Source organism: Thermobia domestica, chromosome 2, assembly GCF_964235325.1.
Source record: "Thermobia domestica chromosome 2, izTheDome1.hap1.1, whole genome shotgun sequence".
Lineage (NCBI taxonomy): Eukaryota > Metazoa > Arthropoda > Insecta > Zygentoma > Lepismatidae > Thermobia > Thermobia domestica.
Window position 1 is genome coordinate 253,557,958 of NC_137455.1, and position 18,163 is coordinate 253,576,120.

At 31.3% G+C, this 18,163-nt stretch overlaps 1 protein-coding gene and 1 long non-coding RNA gene across 11 annotated transcripts in view; one reads left to right on the forward strand and one right to left on the reverse strand.

Moving 5' to 3' along the window:
• LOC145678451 (uncharacterized) overlaps positions 1 to 10,498 on the forward strand; it is a 44,494-nt gene extending 33,996 nt beyond the window's left edge. For both annotated transcript variants that reach the window (XR_014130395.1, XR_014130396.1), the window contains exon 3: positions 1,435 to 10,498. This is a non-coding gene — a long non-coding RNA (uncharacterized LOC145678451). The remainder of the gene's footprint in view (positions 1 to 1,434) is intronic.
• LOC145678450 (neuronal acetylcholine receptor subunit alpha-7-like) overlaps positions 1 to 18,163 on the reverse strand; it is an 829,132-nt gene that overhangs the window by 88,144 nt on the left and 722,825 nt on the right. For 2 of the 9 annotated variants that reach the window (XM_081748593.1, XM_081748587.1), the window contains 2 exons: positions 1,441 to 1,527; positions 1 to 84 (listed from right to left, as the gene is read on the reverse strand). The exons of 4 other annotated variants lie outside the window; for them this stretch is intronic. In XM_081748593.1, the coding sequence (XP_081604719.1) occupies positions 1 to 84; positions 1,441 to 1,527 (171 nt within the window). The remainder of the gene's footprint in view (positions 85 to 1,440; positions 1,528 to 18,163) is intronic. 3 more of the 9 variants (XM_081748594.1, XM_081748588.1, XM_081748592.1) reach the window with 2 other exon arrangements.

An 18,163-nucleotide genomic window follows, 5' to 3' on the forward strand; every position in this document is an offset into this window, starting at 1 on the left:
CTATCAGTGGTCTTTCCGAAGTTGGTGGCATTGTTTCCGCTACCATGTTTAGGAAAAACGTTAAAGAGAGAAGAACGGTGACATCTGTGGATAAAATAAAGAACCAAGAAAAGCAAAGTAAAAATTTAGTTAGACATAAGTATAGCAAGAAAAAATATGAACTATCGGAAGAATTTTTTTAACATATAAGAACCATGATAATGAATAGAGAAAATATGTATATACAAAACATTTGTTTAAAAGATGTAAAACATTCACGAAATTCATGTGCTACTTATCAGTTATACAATAAAACAGAAGAAAGGTTTAACTACTGGAAGGTTAGAAAAACGTAAAAAGTGGTTAGTGCCTGACATCACTAGAATTACAAAGGTTTCTGAAGGGACTTTTGTTTAATTGCACGCAGATATTCTACGTACAGAGAGGGTTACACCTAAGCAGCGAAGTGATAGGCCACAATAAAGCAAACAAACAACCAGTTACACAATAATACATTCATACAGACAGACAGATAGTATCAATCCTACCACTGGAAACAATGGAGAATAATAGGTTTAAAATATACATATTAGCAGCAAGTGCAATATGTACACCAAAAGGTAATAGAGACTTAAACAAAAGTTTTAGGAAAAAGTAGAAATAGTTCCAACAATAAGCATAGATATTGAAATAATTTTGCATATATTTATATACAGAGAGAGAGAGATAAATGTTTATTACTTAAGTCTATTAGGATAAAAATTAAAAGCAACTTTGTCCTCTATTACCTTTTGGTAGACATCATTTAGACATATAGAAGAGACAACGCCAGGCAAAAAGGCAGTTGTGGAAGCTAAAGAAAGTAAACAATTTATGCTGAAAGCAAGGAAAGAACAGATTTATATAGATATCACTGTCTACAAGAGATTGGATAGCTAGCAAGAAATGTAGGTATAAAGGATAAAGGACAAAGCTAATACTGAATGATAGGTGCAAGGAATATGGAATTGAATAATGGACAATCTGTATAGCGAAGTGTTTCTAAGGAAGAACACAAACGCACATATAAAATCAAATTCGAAAAACTACAATGTTCGATATTTATAACAATTTCTGTTTACATAAACTAGTTGTTTATCTTAGTCTCTTTCGCAAGATAAAAAATGTAAATATATATATGTACGTTCATACAACAACATAACAATATTATTATTGTAGATATTTTCTATCAATATTCAATTAGACTGACTGTACTCCAAATACATGTTCGGAGGTTCGAAAGCTTGCATATTGCTTTCTGCATAGCATCATCATCATCAGAATATGTGGTGATTAATAAAAAAGGAGAATTATGGCAACCGACTGTAACCCCCTCTGTCTCACAAGCATCAAGTCGGCTGTGCCCGCGGATTCTTTTTTTGATTTCAAAAACTGATCGTTTTCATCCATTCACAGTTTTACCTAATAAAGGAACTGCATCAGAAGTGGCAGGCATCGTTTCGGCTACCATGTTTAGGAATACAGTCAGAGATAGAAGGATTGTTACACCTGGAAATAGAAACAGGAGATTAAGGGAGAAGATGGAAAATAAAACATGATTCAAAAAAGAAAAAAAAGAGACATTTTGTTAGAATCGGAACAACGAAAAACAGGTAGATACTATTTGTGATACATATTATATTTCGTTTATATTAATTCGGTAATAATTACTAAATTATATTTAATTTATCTTATAATATTCCCCTATATTAATGACCAGCCATTATTTATGATTATATTTGTAGGTTGAAATGGTAGTATTCATTCACAAAAAGCAGTGCTATTTCATTGTTTTGTAAGTTCTTTTCCATGATATATATATCTACATCATGGAAAGCAGTATATATATAGCAGTATATACATATATAGATTTACATACTAATTATACTAAACTTAAGTTTGTAACTGAAAATGATTTCTCTCATCAATTAATTAGTTTACAATTACGTTAAGTGAGATAGAAAGAAGAATTTGTGTTGAATAATACTCACGTAAATTATTTTTAATTTTTAAAGTATTTAATTTGAATATTTCATATAGTCTGTTGCTCAGTTGTTATTATTGCTATGAGATTCAATTTTTAGAGATGTCAGTTGCGCGTGATATATTTTTTATATATTAAAATTAAATAAATTATATAAGACTTCCAGTAAATTAAATACCTAATAGTTAAGAAAACTTGTGGTCTACTTATACCATTAAAATCAGTTTAAAATGCTCTACAGCGGTAAGAAGAAAGTTAATTATTAACAAAGTAACTTTAAGATGTTTTCAACTACGTTCAGTCTTGTGTAATTACTTCACATTTGCTTCTGTACAATTATAATTTAAATAAATTAGTATATATATATTTTTTTTATCTAATTAGCACTGCAAACTGGAACATGTTAAATGTTTTAACGCTAAAGATGGAGTGCAGCAGAAAGTTAATATATTTTTTCAGCTATTACAGCAAAACTCTTGCGATATTCAATTTTCGGAAAAGAAACAAAATAATCTGAATATCCAAATAATTTTTACACTCGAGTTTATTGTTATACTGTATATTTACTTTATAGAGTGATGATAAAAGTACAACAGATTAATTTGAACATAATAAATATACCATTAACTCCTACATTAATCGTACATAAGATTACATGCTGATGTTAATTTTGTTCTTTACGATTGTCAACTAAACAATTGGTATGATTTGTCTAATATGAAGATGCAAGTAAATTTCTACATTATTCAGAGTTTCGTAATTGAAGTATGTTATTATTCTTATATTTTCAACAAAAGAATATAAGCGTTTTATTAACTGAATTTTACTTATTACTGTCTAATTAAATTTTTTAGTTTGTTGTTTAAGAAAAATATTACTGTAACAACGTATTATGTACAGTTTTCAGCAAAAGTACATATTTTTCAATTTATACTATCAATAATTTTAAAATGAATGGATCAATTTGCATACTGGTAGTACACATTAAAGTAAGTTACTGGAAATTGCACTGAAAGGGCCTTTTTTTCCGAAGTTATTCATAAATAAGCAAATACTGAAAACATGCACTTCTGTTGTTGAGTGTACCTAATGTCAAACTGGTAGTTTATACTTAAATGGGATATTTTGAAAATGTATTACTGTTACATGGGATATTAAACTTTGTATTGTGTTGAATGAAATAGTGAAATTACATATTTCCTTAACTTCAGAAAGCAATAAGCAATAATTGAGCGAGAAATCAGAAACACAATAAGACCATGTAATTCTGTTATACTTTCTTGTTACTATAATATGCATCTTCACATTCTACATAATAGTATGCTATTTCCTGCTTTATTAAGAAATAAGGCATATAATTACATTGCTATACACAATATTTTTGAAATAATTTTTCAGCATAATATTTTTGTTTCGTATTATAATGACGAAAATGACTAAAACAACATGAAATAATTTATATTAGTTCTAATTGTATGGCTATAAAAATAAGATATTAATAGGCACTATTTTAAATAGGAGCACAAATAGCATTAAAGAAATACTCTATATTTTATAAAAAAATTTAGAGATAATTATTTTTTTTTAATTTGTACTTATCATACGCATTTTTGTAAAACCTACAATTATTACAGTTTAACTTTAACAGAATTCTGCTTAATATTTAGTTAATTTACTTCATATTTATTAATATTTAATATTTATTAAATATAAATATATGAAATTCAAAGATTTTACTACATTCGGAAGCTCATAAATCCATTGTTTACTTAAGCTAAAACTTACACTGTAGTTATAAAATTTTTGTAAGGAAAATGTTAGTAAAATGTAACCAAAATATACTGTAATAGTTAAGTAAATAATCATCAAATGCTGTTGCATGATCATATTATATAGGTCAGACAATACTATAGCGTTGCTCACAGAAATAAATATTGAAAATCCCCACTAGATTCGTAATACGTAAAATATATTTAAGTTCTTACTTTCATAATACTGCAGTATGACTCAAATCTGTTTTCAGAGCACATGAAGAATATAAGTAGAAATATATTATTCTCTGAAAAGGTATTATTCTTAAAATAAAAAATAAATAAAATAAAATGGAACTTGCAATTGCTAATTTCAGTTTTCAATGTGGTACGTTTCAAGTTCATATGTAACACATTATCTGACACTATAACGATCAACGATATGAAGATAAATAACATCGCGTAGTCAAGTGAAATCTCTGTCTCTTGTGTGAAAATATTTCTTTAAAAACTAGCAAAATGGTGCTCTAATACGCAAATAGAGTCAAATTGACATTCAATTTATCGTCCAGTTGCCACAGTGCCTATAATAATAAGACTTGTTAAAACAAGACTAGTTAGAAGTATTCTTAAAATATATATATATCTGGAATAAGCCAATAATTATAATACTGTTTTCCCCAATTGTCCAGAGTTAAAATTTTGTTGTTGGTTTATAGTAGTCATGGAAAGGAATTCCTAAAGTTTTCACTTGGTATTATATTTAGAATTCTGTCTAATAACTTTTTTACTTAATTAATGTAATAGTGACATTAATCTTTACTTGTCCCGATACCTATTAATCTTCATTTTTACCTTATGTTCTTTAATTCTGGTCAACATATTTCTTATTTTAGCTCTATATAGATTTCATTGCAAGAATCCTCAACTTGACACAGTTCTCTGATTAATAAGTTATCTGTGTTTCTGCAATGAAATTTACATATAGAGACCATAAAAATGAATATATTTAAAAATAATTGTTCCAGGATTAAAAAAAGTATACTAGGGGCAAAAGTTAAGAATATCCGGTCTCGAGCCGTTTGCATAATATAAAGATTAACAACTTCCATGAAATTAATAAATACACAAATAATATAATTAAGAGAAATGTGTTGATGGAGATGTTTTACACAAGGAACTTGCTACTGATATTTTTACTCTGAACAACTGAAGAACTGAATTATAAATATTGACATATTTTCGAAGCATAAAAAACGTGCCTACTGGCAACTCTTATTTTAGGCATTATGACAGTTGAGCGAAGAAATTACGGATAATATGCCACGATTGACGTAGAAGAGCATTTCGTTTTGCTAGCTATTAGAATTTTTTCACGAACATTACTAAGATACATATTATACTCCGTAATTGTATTTATCTCTCTGTTTTTATTTCTTGTAGTATCAGTTAATAACCTTCGTGTGGACTTGAAAAATAGTTCATCAGATAATGAAATTAGAATGTAACTAACAACTTCTTTTAACAATGAAGTACGATCAGCTGGTTTTTAAGTAAGAAAAGAAAGCATGAAATGTGAAAGAATATATTGATTGATATGACGTTATGAAAATAAATAAAATAGCAATATGTACTATAATATAAAAAAAGAGAGTTTAATGAAATTGTAATTAATATACTAAGTTTAATTTTGATTACAGAGATGACTTTCTGTGGTTCATTAAACTGTTAAACTTTATCTTGTTTGATAACTTCTCCTTTCAAACATGGTGTAGTCTTTTTATATTTCTAAATACAGTAATTTTGATTATTTTATTTTTATCATTCTGTTCCTTAACTAATCACAGATATCTTTCGAAATACAGGATACTGGCATTTTAATGTTCGTAATTTCAACAGTCAATGAGTCAGTCGTAATTTCAACAGTCTAAATTTTAATTTTTAGCTTCACATAGTTTAATTCCAGCATTATTTTTATTGCTGTACAATATGTCAAATCCTTAACCATGATCTTTACTTATTATTTGTTGTATCAAATTATATTAAAGTATGTATACATACATTAATAAGGTTTGAACAATTTCTGTTCCTATCAATGTTTCAAATTTAATGTTTCTTATGTGACTTACTTAGAGAAGCAATAAATTAATGAAATAAGATCCTCAACCGAAGATAGATTCCTCAACATCCAAGAACATTGCCAGTTAAAAAAATCTAAATTCCTGGCGCAACAGCTCTAGGGAACCAGTGCTTACCAATCGACTTGTGGCACTTATGTCTTTGGAGTAATGCGTGATCAGCATATCAATTCCCCTCACATTTAATATTGGATTTCTACGCCAGAGTTTGCTACTTCTTTCTTTCAAGTAGCCCCCTAATTTTCCTCACAACGCTGGGTGAATGTCGCAATGCTAACACCATCTAGTGAGTATGAACAATCAACAATCTTTCTTCTGATCATACTCGGCACTGCTGATCTTTGCTGATCTCACGAGAAACAGTGTTCTACTGCAGGTAAAGCGTTGGCAGCATTATCAGTATAAAATTCGAATTTCTCAATAATCCAGGTTTAAGGTTTCGAATTTATACCGGAGACTTTGTTCACGAATATTATTTTAATCCTCTTGTTTTCAAATTGCCTGCTTTCATTTTGAATAATACTATGTAGCTTCATGAGATACGAGAGTATACTCAGGAATATTATTACTCATACGCTTGAATTTGTTTTCTTGTATAGTTCTTGTTCAATCTCTCGGTTCTTCCTGATCTTTTGCTCACAAACAATAATCTAATTATCTTATTTTCAAATTTTCATGTTTCACTTTCAGCTGTTGTATGTCACTTTTAGATAATGCAAGAACACAATAAAAGGATATATTATTCAGGAATCGAACGAGGATTATTGAAGAATTAAAATTTGCAGTATAATATTGCTAATATTTCTAAACGTCTCTGAAGTTGGCTTGCTATTAATGAAAGTTAAAAATATTCAAAACGAAGATGGTGAATAATCTCTGTGAATCATCAGAATCAAATGTGTAGATAGAACTATATATGATCGTATTTCAGTGTATCATGATAACTAGAAAGAATTATGTGTTTAGTTTACATTGTCTATGAATATATTTTTGCAGAAAAAGATACATTCACCAGCAAAATCACCCGTGAAGATATGATACTTAAGTTTATAGTATTTAAGTTGTTAAATAACAATTATACATATACGTTACATAAATGCGTCACAATATTTTGGAAACAGATTGGACCTGTGCTCAAAAGGGGATAGTTTTGGAGCTATAGGATGCCGAAAACATGAAATAAGTGAATTTTAAAAGTTCATAGCTCCATCATTATGGGACCTACCATAGTCGGGTCAAGACATCACTGAGAAACTGGTATGTGAACTATCCAAATATCCATCTTTCAGAACCTCATTTTGTACTTGCACAATCATTTTTAGAGAGGCTGTTTGTGAGTACTTGATCATTCTCCACCTGCCTCTCTAAAAATTGGTGTGTAAGTACTGGAGCAAACATGGATATTTGGAAAGTTTACATACCAAGTTTCTCAGTGATGTCTTGATTCCTCTACGATAGGCCTTATAGCAGTGGAGCTATGAACTTTAAAAATTCAATGATTTCACGTTTTCAGCACGCTATAACTCCGAAACTATCCACTTTTGAGCATAGATCATTTTGAGCTCTTTTCTCCTTTTCATGTGAGGAACCTGTTCCCAAAATATCGTGACACATTTGTGTATCACCCTGTGTATATATAGTTTTAGAAATATGAAATATGTGACGTCTTAGTATATTTATTTGTTTACTATCTTCTCAATGGTTTGTAGTTTGCTTTCTCTTGAAGAAAATGATCTACAATTATTAGTTTTGGGCTGTAATAGAATCTGTCCGTATAAGAAAAGAAGTTCAGCTTTCATACAATCCTTCATTTAAACAGCTTAGAGGGAAAACGTAGCACAGACCTGGATTATACTATATATAAGTGTTGTAATTCTACTATTATAGCTTTTCCTTTTCGCAATTCGATTGTTTCATTCTTCGGCCATTTTGAGGTCCTGTAAGTACTTTCCTCGTTCCTTTTACCTTTCTGGATTCTTCTATATATTTTCTATTTCTCTATTCATTTCTTTGTCTAATCGAGTCTTAGTTTGATATCTAGTGGAAACTTATCAGTTATATACTATAAAACATGCCAAAAATAGTGAAAACATTATCATACAACACAAAAGAAAGTAAACTGTAAGAGTTTTTGACAAATAAAATTCTCAGATGGAGACAGAAAGAAGTACGAAGAAACAATAAAGAACAGAGAAGTAGCTGTGAAATGTCCAGCTAGACTCCATATTTTGATTTGTGTAATAGAATTGCTAGGTTAAAGTGAAAGTCAGATAGGAGATGGGGGGTGATAGAAGGGAGATGAAGCTGGATGGTAAGAAAACTGAAGATAAAATGAGTAATTAAGTGTTTATAAGCGTTTTTAAAAATGTTGCACCTAAAAGGGCAAAGAAAATAATTTTTCTGTATTAAATAATATTAGTTTTCTAATATTAACCCTGTAACTGGCACAGTTTTCTGGAAATGCGTACTCTCAGATGGATGCCTTGACGTAGTACTACGTCATAGCCAGTTAAAGGGTTAAATAATAATATTTGCTTAAGTTTGAGATGCAAAATTTGGTATTCAAACTCTCAACTTAAAAATAAATAAATAAATAAGGGAGGAAAATGGTGTTTTTTCTGTTTCTAAAGTTCTTCTCCTTGGGAGGAGGACATTTTGTACATTATTAAACTTCCTCATTAATTATTTAGAAAATTTCAAATGTAAAAATTCGCTTAAGTTGGTGATGTGAAATTCGGCATATGAACTATTAACTAAAAGCAATGGAAGCCGTATTTCAGCGTTTTCGAAAAATTTCGTTCCTAAATGGGAAAGGAGTCAATTTATATAACACGTACTAAAGTTTCCCATTATTTATTCAGAAAGTGCCAACTTTAACAATTCGCTTCTTAAGTTCGGGTGTAAAATTCGGCATTTGAACTCTTAACTAAAAATAATGGAACACATATGTCAACTTTTTCGATTATTTCTCACTTAAGTGGGATTGGGGGCAGTTTTATAATATTAAAATTTCCATTCACTTAGAAAGTGACAAATATAAGGATTTGGTTAAGTTGAGATGGTGAAATTCGGTATATAAATTCTTAACTAGAATATTAGAATACATATTTCAGTTTTCGAAATCCTTTAAAGAGGAAAGTTCCATTTTTCTCTCGACATTCAAATTGACGTTGTCTGTCTCATCATCAAGGGACAGAACCCTCAGAAATTATTTTAGTAAGTGTTCTCAAGTTATCAGCCAGGTGAAGATACTGATATCCGACGTTTCGAATGAGGTTATTGCATTCATCTTCACAATCTCTGTCAATATCTTCACCTGGTTGACAGCCCGAGAACACTTACTAAAATCATGTCACAAGTGAACATTCAATTCTTTCTTCGTCTGAAAGGAATTCTTAAAAATTCTAGAGCTGGATTTTTATTATGTCACTTTTATTAAAATGCGTATCCTAAGAAGGAGATAGTACGTTTAAAATATATGTCAAAAACACAGGTCTCAAGAGCCCCTCATATTAGGAAGATCAAAGTTGACATATATATATACTACTTACTAAAAGCAAGTACATATGCCTTAGCGTTTTCGGAAATTTCATTTCTAAGGAGAAGAGGAAAATTTCTACAATATTTAAAACGTTGTATCATCACGGAAAACAACTAAACTGTTTGAAATACATTTCAGAATATAGTTAGTACATGGCACAAACAGAGCTACCTTCATTAAAATCCATATCGTAAGTTGGTTTGGTAAGTTAAATATGTACGCCAAAAATTGAGTATATTAAGGGCTTCTCATGTTAGGGAGACTCGACATATAAACTTCTTATTAAAACTAAGTGATCACGTGCCTTAGTGTTTTCGAAACTTCTGTTTCTAAAGGGAGTTAAGAGCAATTTCTACAATATTTTAATTTCTCATTTTGTATTCATAAAATGATCAAAGTGAGATAACGTTTGAACTATTTAAAATGATTTTCTTAAACATAATGAACACTTAGATCAACCTGGATTTTTTATAATTTCAATTTGATAGAAAAAGTATCCTAAAAGAGAAAGGGAATTTTAATTTTTTCACAAATAACGGCTGTTCCGTATAAAATGCGAAAAATTTAACATAGCACTAGTTGACTTTTTTATGTATATATTTATTTATTTATTTATTTCATTTCGATTCAAATATATATCGTAAGAGGAAAGAATGTTGAAACATCCTTCAAATATTTTCCATAAACATACTCTTACCATGTAAAGAGTTGACATTGCAGCTAACGTCTTAAAAGTTGATTAGTAGATTTAAAGTTAAGCGTCGCTTTCAGTAGCGAGGCTATGTAAGATGTGGACCTACAGCTTAACGTGGGATTCAAAGTACATGAATAGCCTCCAGGAATCAAATCCTAGTCTCTTACACTGAAGACTCATACGGTAAGCATATAGTCACTAGAGAGCGTACTATAAAAGTGAAACAAAGAGATATAAGCCCGGAAATGTTCAACTGTCACCTCTCACTTCACCCAATATTGCGTTAGCTCTGTCCATCGTAGAATACAGTGAAGTAAAATATTTAAAATTAAATGTGCTGGGAGTGTAAGTAAATTATGCTAGCATTGCCTTTCTTTCACTTAGAGTAAGGTGAGCCAAATATGAAGACATATTGTTGGAAAAGGAGAAGTTCTTCCCACTCAACCAAATATAAAAATTCAGCGAGTCATTGGTTTCGGCAGTGCAGGTGATGCTTCAACCCTAATATGAGATATGCAGAACTGGCATCCCCTTTGTGGTTCACAAGGAGTTTCCAGATAATGAGTTGGACTTTGTCAGGTTATAGTAATACCGTGGAATCCTTATAGCACCAGAAGGGGGATGAGAGCTATAATTGACATGCTTCGGCACCAACCTTGAAATCCTGGTAGACTTCCACTCTCTAGAGGAATTTCCTTTACCAATAGATATAACCACTGGGAGATGGGTTTTGTCCCATTGCTGTTAATTGGTCAAAAACTAACTTCTCCATCTGCATTGGAGAAAGAAAGTGCGCATAACCTTGAAGGAGACGCAAATCACTGGGTTCAAGAGTTAGAGATTCAATTTAGACTTACAACATACAGAATATGAAGAAATATGAAGATTTTTACAAAATATGAAAGTTTTGTCACAATATTCTGAAATATGAAAATTTGAGACATGCTATTTCTATTCGATATACTATGAAACATTAAGGTCTTTGTTTCCAATACACTACGAGGCGTATTTTAGAATATAAAATTTCACATTTTTTTTCTCTAAGCATGTGTTTGCGTTGATCAGATTATACTTTTATTTAAAAAATGTAAAGATAAGAATAACTGCAAGAAAGTAAATGAGTGTAGTAACGTAAGGTAGTTATAAACAGGGAGTTAAGATCAGGAAGAGTTTCGTAGATGATAGTGTAAACTTATTTACGTCTCTTTCTGAAGAACTTGAAAGAGTTTGGGGGAAAATTTTAAGGATACATAAGTGAAAATGAGGTCAAACGTACTGTTATAATGAATTGTGTATTCGGGAACAGGTGTATGGGTAATTAGAATGCTAATAAGGAATGCCATCTTGAAGAGTGCTGATGAGAGGACTTAGAAGTTCTTGTTGAGAAACGTTGTGATGTAAAAAATACAGGCTCTACAGATGACCAAGTATAGGATAAGAAACATTTGATTTAATGAGAGTGGAAGTGCGTGAAATGAGGTATTCAACACAGTTTTTATAGGTTTGATGTGTGTGTCAGTTTCAAAACGTCCGTTTTCAAACATGATGTCTACGTCAAGGAAGAGAACGAAGGGATTATTAGAAAAGAACGAAGAGGATTTGGCTGACCACTTGTTGTTTATAGATTGTAGGAATAGTTCAAATATTATTTGACCGTAAGTTCATATTAGATGAATGATACCAAAGTCACAGGAAAAAGGAAAGTGGCGATGAGTGGAGAATATGTTATTCCAAATGACCTATGAGTAGATGGGTTTATGAGGGGAACATGCAATTTCCTATAGCGCTATCCCTGATTTGAAGACTAATCATTTTCAAATTAGAATTTTTTTTATGGTGAGGACAAAATCAGCTACTTGTATTAGAAGTTATATACTGAGCTTATCAGATTTGTAGTGTGTAATCAGGAATTTTTAAAGTAGACAGGTCATGGGTGAGTAGAATATTGTAACATCTGTATAATGCAGTAACATCTACATAGACTAGCGTAGTACTATGTGGTAAAGATTTGGTGATGGAGAGGACCAAAAACAAAGTTTGTGTCTTAGATATTACGGGATAGTGGACGTCCTATAGTTTGTACCAGTCTGACTTTTAACTTCCCATTACAAAGATAACATGCACAGTCCATTATTCTGATTGTAGCAATTCTTACATTCCTAAATGAAACTGTACAGCATTCTATTTCGTAAGAAATTCTAGCACAGCTTTCAATCTGCATCAGCAATCACTGATACTCATGTAATGGTCAAATTCTTCATTAACTTGTTCCAGAATATACTATCTATCAAAACACAACAATACATTCAACTTCAATCTCCACGTGCATTCGATATCATTATCCTCAAAATCCTTTCCCCAGAACGTTTCATGTTCCTAAATAGAACGAGGAAACAATATATTACCGCTGTACCCGGAAACCGCACCCATGATCTTAACTGTCTATAACTACTTCACTCTATTACTCTCACGTGTATTGAAATTCTGCTTTCTGAAAATAACTTATATTTGCAAGCTTTCGGATTTTTCCTGGAACCTTTTTCGCATGTCACATAGTACAGTAACATAAAATGAAAGAAAAAAACAGCTTTTGAAAATTTGTTTATTTAAAAGAAAAATCCAAAACTTAACATAAATAGGGATTGTTTAAACAAGGAATGAGAAATTGTATTTAAAAAATGCATAACAACTTAATCTTCTTCCCCGAACAAAAGAACATATAACGTCAGCCTGTCACTTTATATATGACACGTGACCGGGAGGAATCGACAAACATTTTTTGTACTGCTTTATCCTGATAAACCCGTTCCTCTTGTTTCTTTTATGTTTTTATTACTTTTATTCTGTCCTTATCCTTCATGAAGGACCAGAACTGAAGAAAGGAGAGTTTCAGGAGAGAGACGATAATATAAAAGTGTAAGAAGGTATTTCATGTTATCAGATTATCAAATAAGTAAAATAATTGTTAAAATTCTTGAGCTTGTTAGCATGACATGGTATACTTACCCAGTGTTCTGCGTCCCTACTTTTATCTTTACTATTACTTTCAAAAATGTCTTTTGTGTCTTCTTTTTTCTAGTGTAGTTGTTTCTTGCTTACCTAATTTTCACTTTGAATTATCTGTAATTATTATCAGCAATAATTTATTTTTCTTTATTTCTTTTCGGTTACTTAATTATTCATATATAAATTTCTTTGTTCATTTACTCTTTCCTGTACTTTACCGCCCAACCTGTCTCACTAGCTTTATAGTCCTCCACTAAATTTTCTTCATCTTGAACCTGACAATACTATTATGTAGTTTTAGAGCTTAATATAATGCTCAATGGTATATAATGATTCACGCTTCATTATATTTACTTTTTATTTTATTTTATATACCTTTTTCTTTCCTTCACATCTCATTCTTTCCCTGTATTTAAAAAAAAAAAACTTTCGGAGAATATTTGTAGTTTACCTTCTTCTTTGTTGTATGAAAGTTTTTCGTATTCTCTTGTAAGTGATTAACTAAGTAAAATATTCCATATCCACTTCGAAATTTCTCTCTTCCAACTATAAATACAGTTCTCTATACTATTTAAATTAAGTGTAACATAGCAGTTGCCAGATAGAGAAACTTTTGCTAATCCTTGCTTTTTTGTTTTAGAACTTTCGGTACCTAAAAAGACAGATTACCTATAGATATTAATTAAAGAGAAAACAATCGATTTTTGAACACACCAGTTTCTTCGTAGATATGAATTCTATTCTATTACGCACAAAGAGTGAAAAACAGACTTACTGGATCGAAACTCGAACCCCGGATCTCTAGCATATCCGTGTCGATGCGTTAACCACTACGCCATCCAGTTCGCTTCCTAGAACAGCCACCCACTCTCTCACTCTCGAGGTCAATGCTCTCCACTGGAACCACATGGGTTGTACCAAAGACCACTGCTGTACTTGGACAGTCCCTGTGTCCATATATTCCGTCATAGGTGCTAAATACGTGGACACAGGGATTGTCCAAATACATACCTAGTCTATCGTATAACTCACGTAGTCAGTGTGGAGAGCACCGACCTTGAAAGTGAGAAAGTGAGTGGCTGTTCTGGGAAACGGACTAGGTAGCGTAGTGGTTAACAGATCGGCATGGTATGCTGGAGGTCCTGGGTTCGAATTATTGTCCAGTCAGTCACTCTTTGTGCGAAGCAGGTTACTTGTTTATTATGGAAGTGATTTTTAATACATTTCCACTGGAACGTTTGATTATCATTCCTTAAATAGTAAGGCAGTATGCCATTTCCATTTCCTTTTTTAAAAAGTGAAAGTGTATAAGACAATTAAACCAAGAAAATTTATTGGATAAATAGTTCAAACTGTGACCCGTGCAACATCAGTACTAAGAAAAATCTAGATAGATAAGTGTAAAATGAAGCAATGTGTATGAAGCTGTTGCTGTTAATTTCTCCTCAGGTCTAAGAACTTTTCAAACCTTAAGTTATAACTTCTACTAATGGAAAAAGCTACTATTGAAAAACATAGAAAACTGTTAGATATTAATAATATGACCTACTAACATTTATTTGCATTTACAGACTTAATGATTCAGTGGTTACGTGTATTTAACTTCTCATAAAGTAATCAGTTTCGTGTTATATTTTTTATTGTAGAAAATGAAGAAATAAGTTTACTGAGGGTTATAGTGTAAGATCTGATCAATCACATCATTTATTCGAACGTACTTATAACTCCATCATGCTATATTTGGTTTGTACATATTTCTTGTCACAAATTTCTACACAATCAATCCATTTGGATAGAAATTTCTTTGACATTAAAAAATGATAATTCTTTATATAGTGTCGAAATTATGGTTTGCAGCTTATATTATGGATGTATGCACTTTTCTTGGCTAATGTGCATTCCTGATAATAGAGAAGAGTAAAGGCACATGGAAAATAACGCCGAAGTAGAAACAACATTATTCGTACTTGTGAACACGAACAAATTTTCTCTGAAACTTTTGCGACAACACTCATCTTTCTCATCTCATTATATATTTATCATATCTTCTTAAATTGTTTGCAATGTACATCTCACGAATTCAATCAACTATAATATGACAGCTGTATACTAACTCTGATCAGACCTAGTCTTATGAAAATAAACTAACAAATGTAACTTATTGGTAGGTGGATAATAGTCCGTTCTTTACATGTTCGAAGATATGTATTAGATTAACTGAACAACAGAATAGCTATACAGTGCGTTCTTCGATGAAAATTACATCTGCTATACCGTACAAACCAAGGCAGATATTGATATGAAATTTTATATCTGCAAATATCGACATTCTCTGACATACTCTGTAACACAATAAGATCAACAATGTTGCCAATCCAACATGAAGTTGTTTGAAATGGCACTAGGCCAGGTTATTACACTTAAAAATGGCACTACACCAGATTGTTACACTTATATATGGCGCTATACCAGATTATTCCAAATTCCATATTTGTATATTAAACGAAAATTTTCAATACCACTTAATTGTTCAATGTAGCAAACTAAGGATACTACAGTATCACAAATATCCACATACTCTACAGTTTGGATACCTCTATAACAGTAGCGAGCAAGTGAGACGAACGGGGCAATGCACATCCATAGTATCTTAGCATAGAATACTACGTTCATAATATGAGGTATTGCTAATAAATAGAAGCAAAGTTACGTGGAACTGAAACTTTAGCTATTTTCTAGAAGACTTTATTTCGAAAACATTCTTAGATAAATATCGTATCTAATCATGTTGATGGTCTTTATACACATAGAGATCGTAATGCCATTTACAACAATTTGATATCTCAAGCCGTTCCAAAGAGATGAACAACATAGGTAGAGATTAAAATATTGCTGAAAATTGTGGATTTTTAAAAATAATTCTCGCTTCTTTTCTTTGTTTCTTTGACATTAGAACAACAGTAATTGGTAGCTTTGATTACAAGTTCTTGCAACGGGGGACGCGGTGGCTCAGTGGTAGAGCGTTCACCTCCGGTGCTTGGAGTCCCTGGTTTGATCCCAGCTCGCGCCGTGTGGACTTTGTGGTGGACAAACACCGTGCTCGTGGGTTTTCTCGGGGTTCTCCCGTTTCCTCCCACTTTCTTCATTCAACAATTTCACTCATTTCTCATAATCACCGTCTCCTTTAGCCTAACCGGCATAACCGTGGGACGTAAAACTCAAAGATTTCATTTTTTCATTTCAAGTTCTTGCAATTATATGATTTTAAGCAATATTTCAAACGAATACAATATTTACCATATCTCCATAACAGTTTGAGGTATCAAGTTGCTGTAAACTGTATTACAATCTTAATTCTATTGAAAACTACCTGTGTGATTAGAGTGGTACTTATCTAAGCATTTTTTCGAAAGAAAATCTTTTCAAAAAATTAACTTTTAAATTCCTTGTAACTTTGTACGTATTTATTCAAAATGCTTCATATTATGATTATAGTATTCTACACTAAGATACTATGGATATGCAATGTCCCTCCATCTCATTTACGTTATTACTGTTGTAGAAGCCTTCAAACTTTAGACGTGTGTGGATGTTTGTGATACTGTAGCGTCCTTAGTTCGAAATACTGCACAGTAAGTGTAGCATTGTATGTTTTCGTTTAACTATTCTATCAGGACTTGTTTCCATATTGACAAATGAAACACAACAACACACTGAGCAATGCTATGTTATAACATATATAAAACATACAATTATGTAACAGTTTCAACACAAGAACTGTGTCTTCATCGTACTTCCACTCCTTCTAGCTGCTTTGGAGTTGATCACCTCTTATATACTTAATGGAGATCAACTTTTAATTAAGCTCCGTCCCTTCATTAAAAAATAATACTTGTGCTATTCACTTTCAATTGTCCATCTGCTCACTTGTCCAATTAAAAAGATACACTTTGCTGGATACATTCTTGTCCTCTAATTATCCTTGTTATGTTCCCTTATTGGTTTGATCTGCGGAAAATACATAAGAGTTGACCAACTCGCAAGCAGCCAGAAAGAGTGTAAGTCTGATGAAGACACGATTATTATGTTGAAACTGTTACGTGATTGTGTGTTTTATATGTATTATCACATAGTTTTGCTCAGTGTTCTTGTGTTTAGTTTTCGTTTAATATGTTTATTTGGAATTTGTAATAACCTAGCGTACTGTATTTCGAAAAGCACAACTTTATGTTGGATTGGCAAAACTGTTGAACTGCTTGTATTACAGAGTATGTCAGACAATGTTTCCCTACTATATTCGGATGGTACAAAATCTGATATCTCTATTTGTATTGGTTTCTACGGTATTACATGTGAAATCTTTTTAGTATAGATTTGTAGTCAATGGCCCTTCCGAAGTACATCAAGCCCTATTTTACATATAAAAGCTCATGTATATATCATTTTCTTTATCATTCTTCCATACTACAAACTCTAATTTAAACCTTTTCTTTCGATACGCGAACATACATATGAATTAATCAATCAAATCAATTTATACATTAAGAAATAAAGTTTTAATAAGTAGTAACCGTGGTGACCTTCTAAAGAAAAAGTGTTGAAACAAAATATTTAGAAGTTTATTGATAAAAGAATATTTTAATTTGTTTTTCAAGGTGTTCTAGCAAGTGTTACTGAAACAGTAAGGTTAAGTAATAGCTCAATATTCACTTCTGCTAAGGTTTCCTGTTATTACAGTACTTAACCAAAATTTCTTGTCAAGTTTTATATTGTGATCATGGCTCATTGGGGCATTAAAATGCGTATTACTTATTTAATTAAAATATTCATTTTGTATTACATCAATACAATTTGCACGTAAATATAGTTCAGTTGAACATTATACAATTTAAGCTAATCAAATAAAGTGAATACTAAAGTAAAGTTTTAAGAACTCAATATAAATTATATTATTTATTTTGTTATGTCTGATGGTTATTTCTTTTAGTTTAATGTTCAATTAAAAGTAGTAAAAAATGTTCAAGTTTCAAA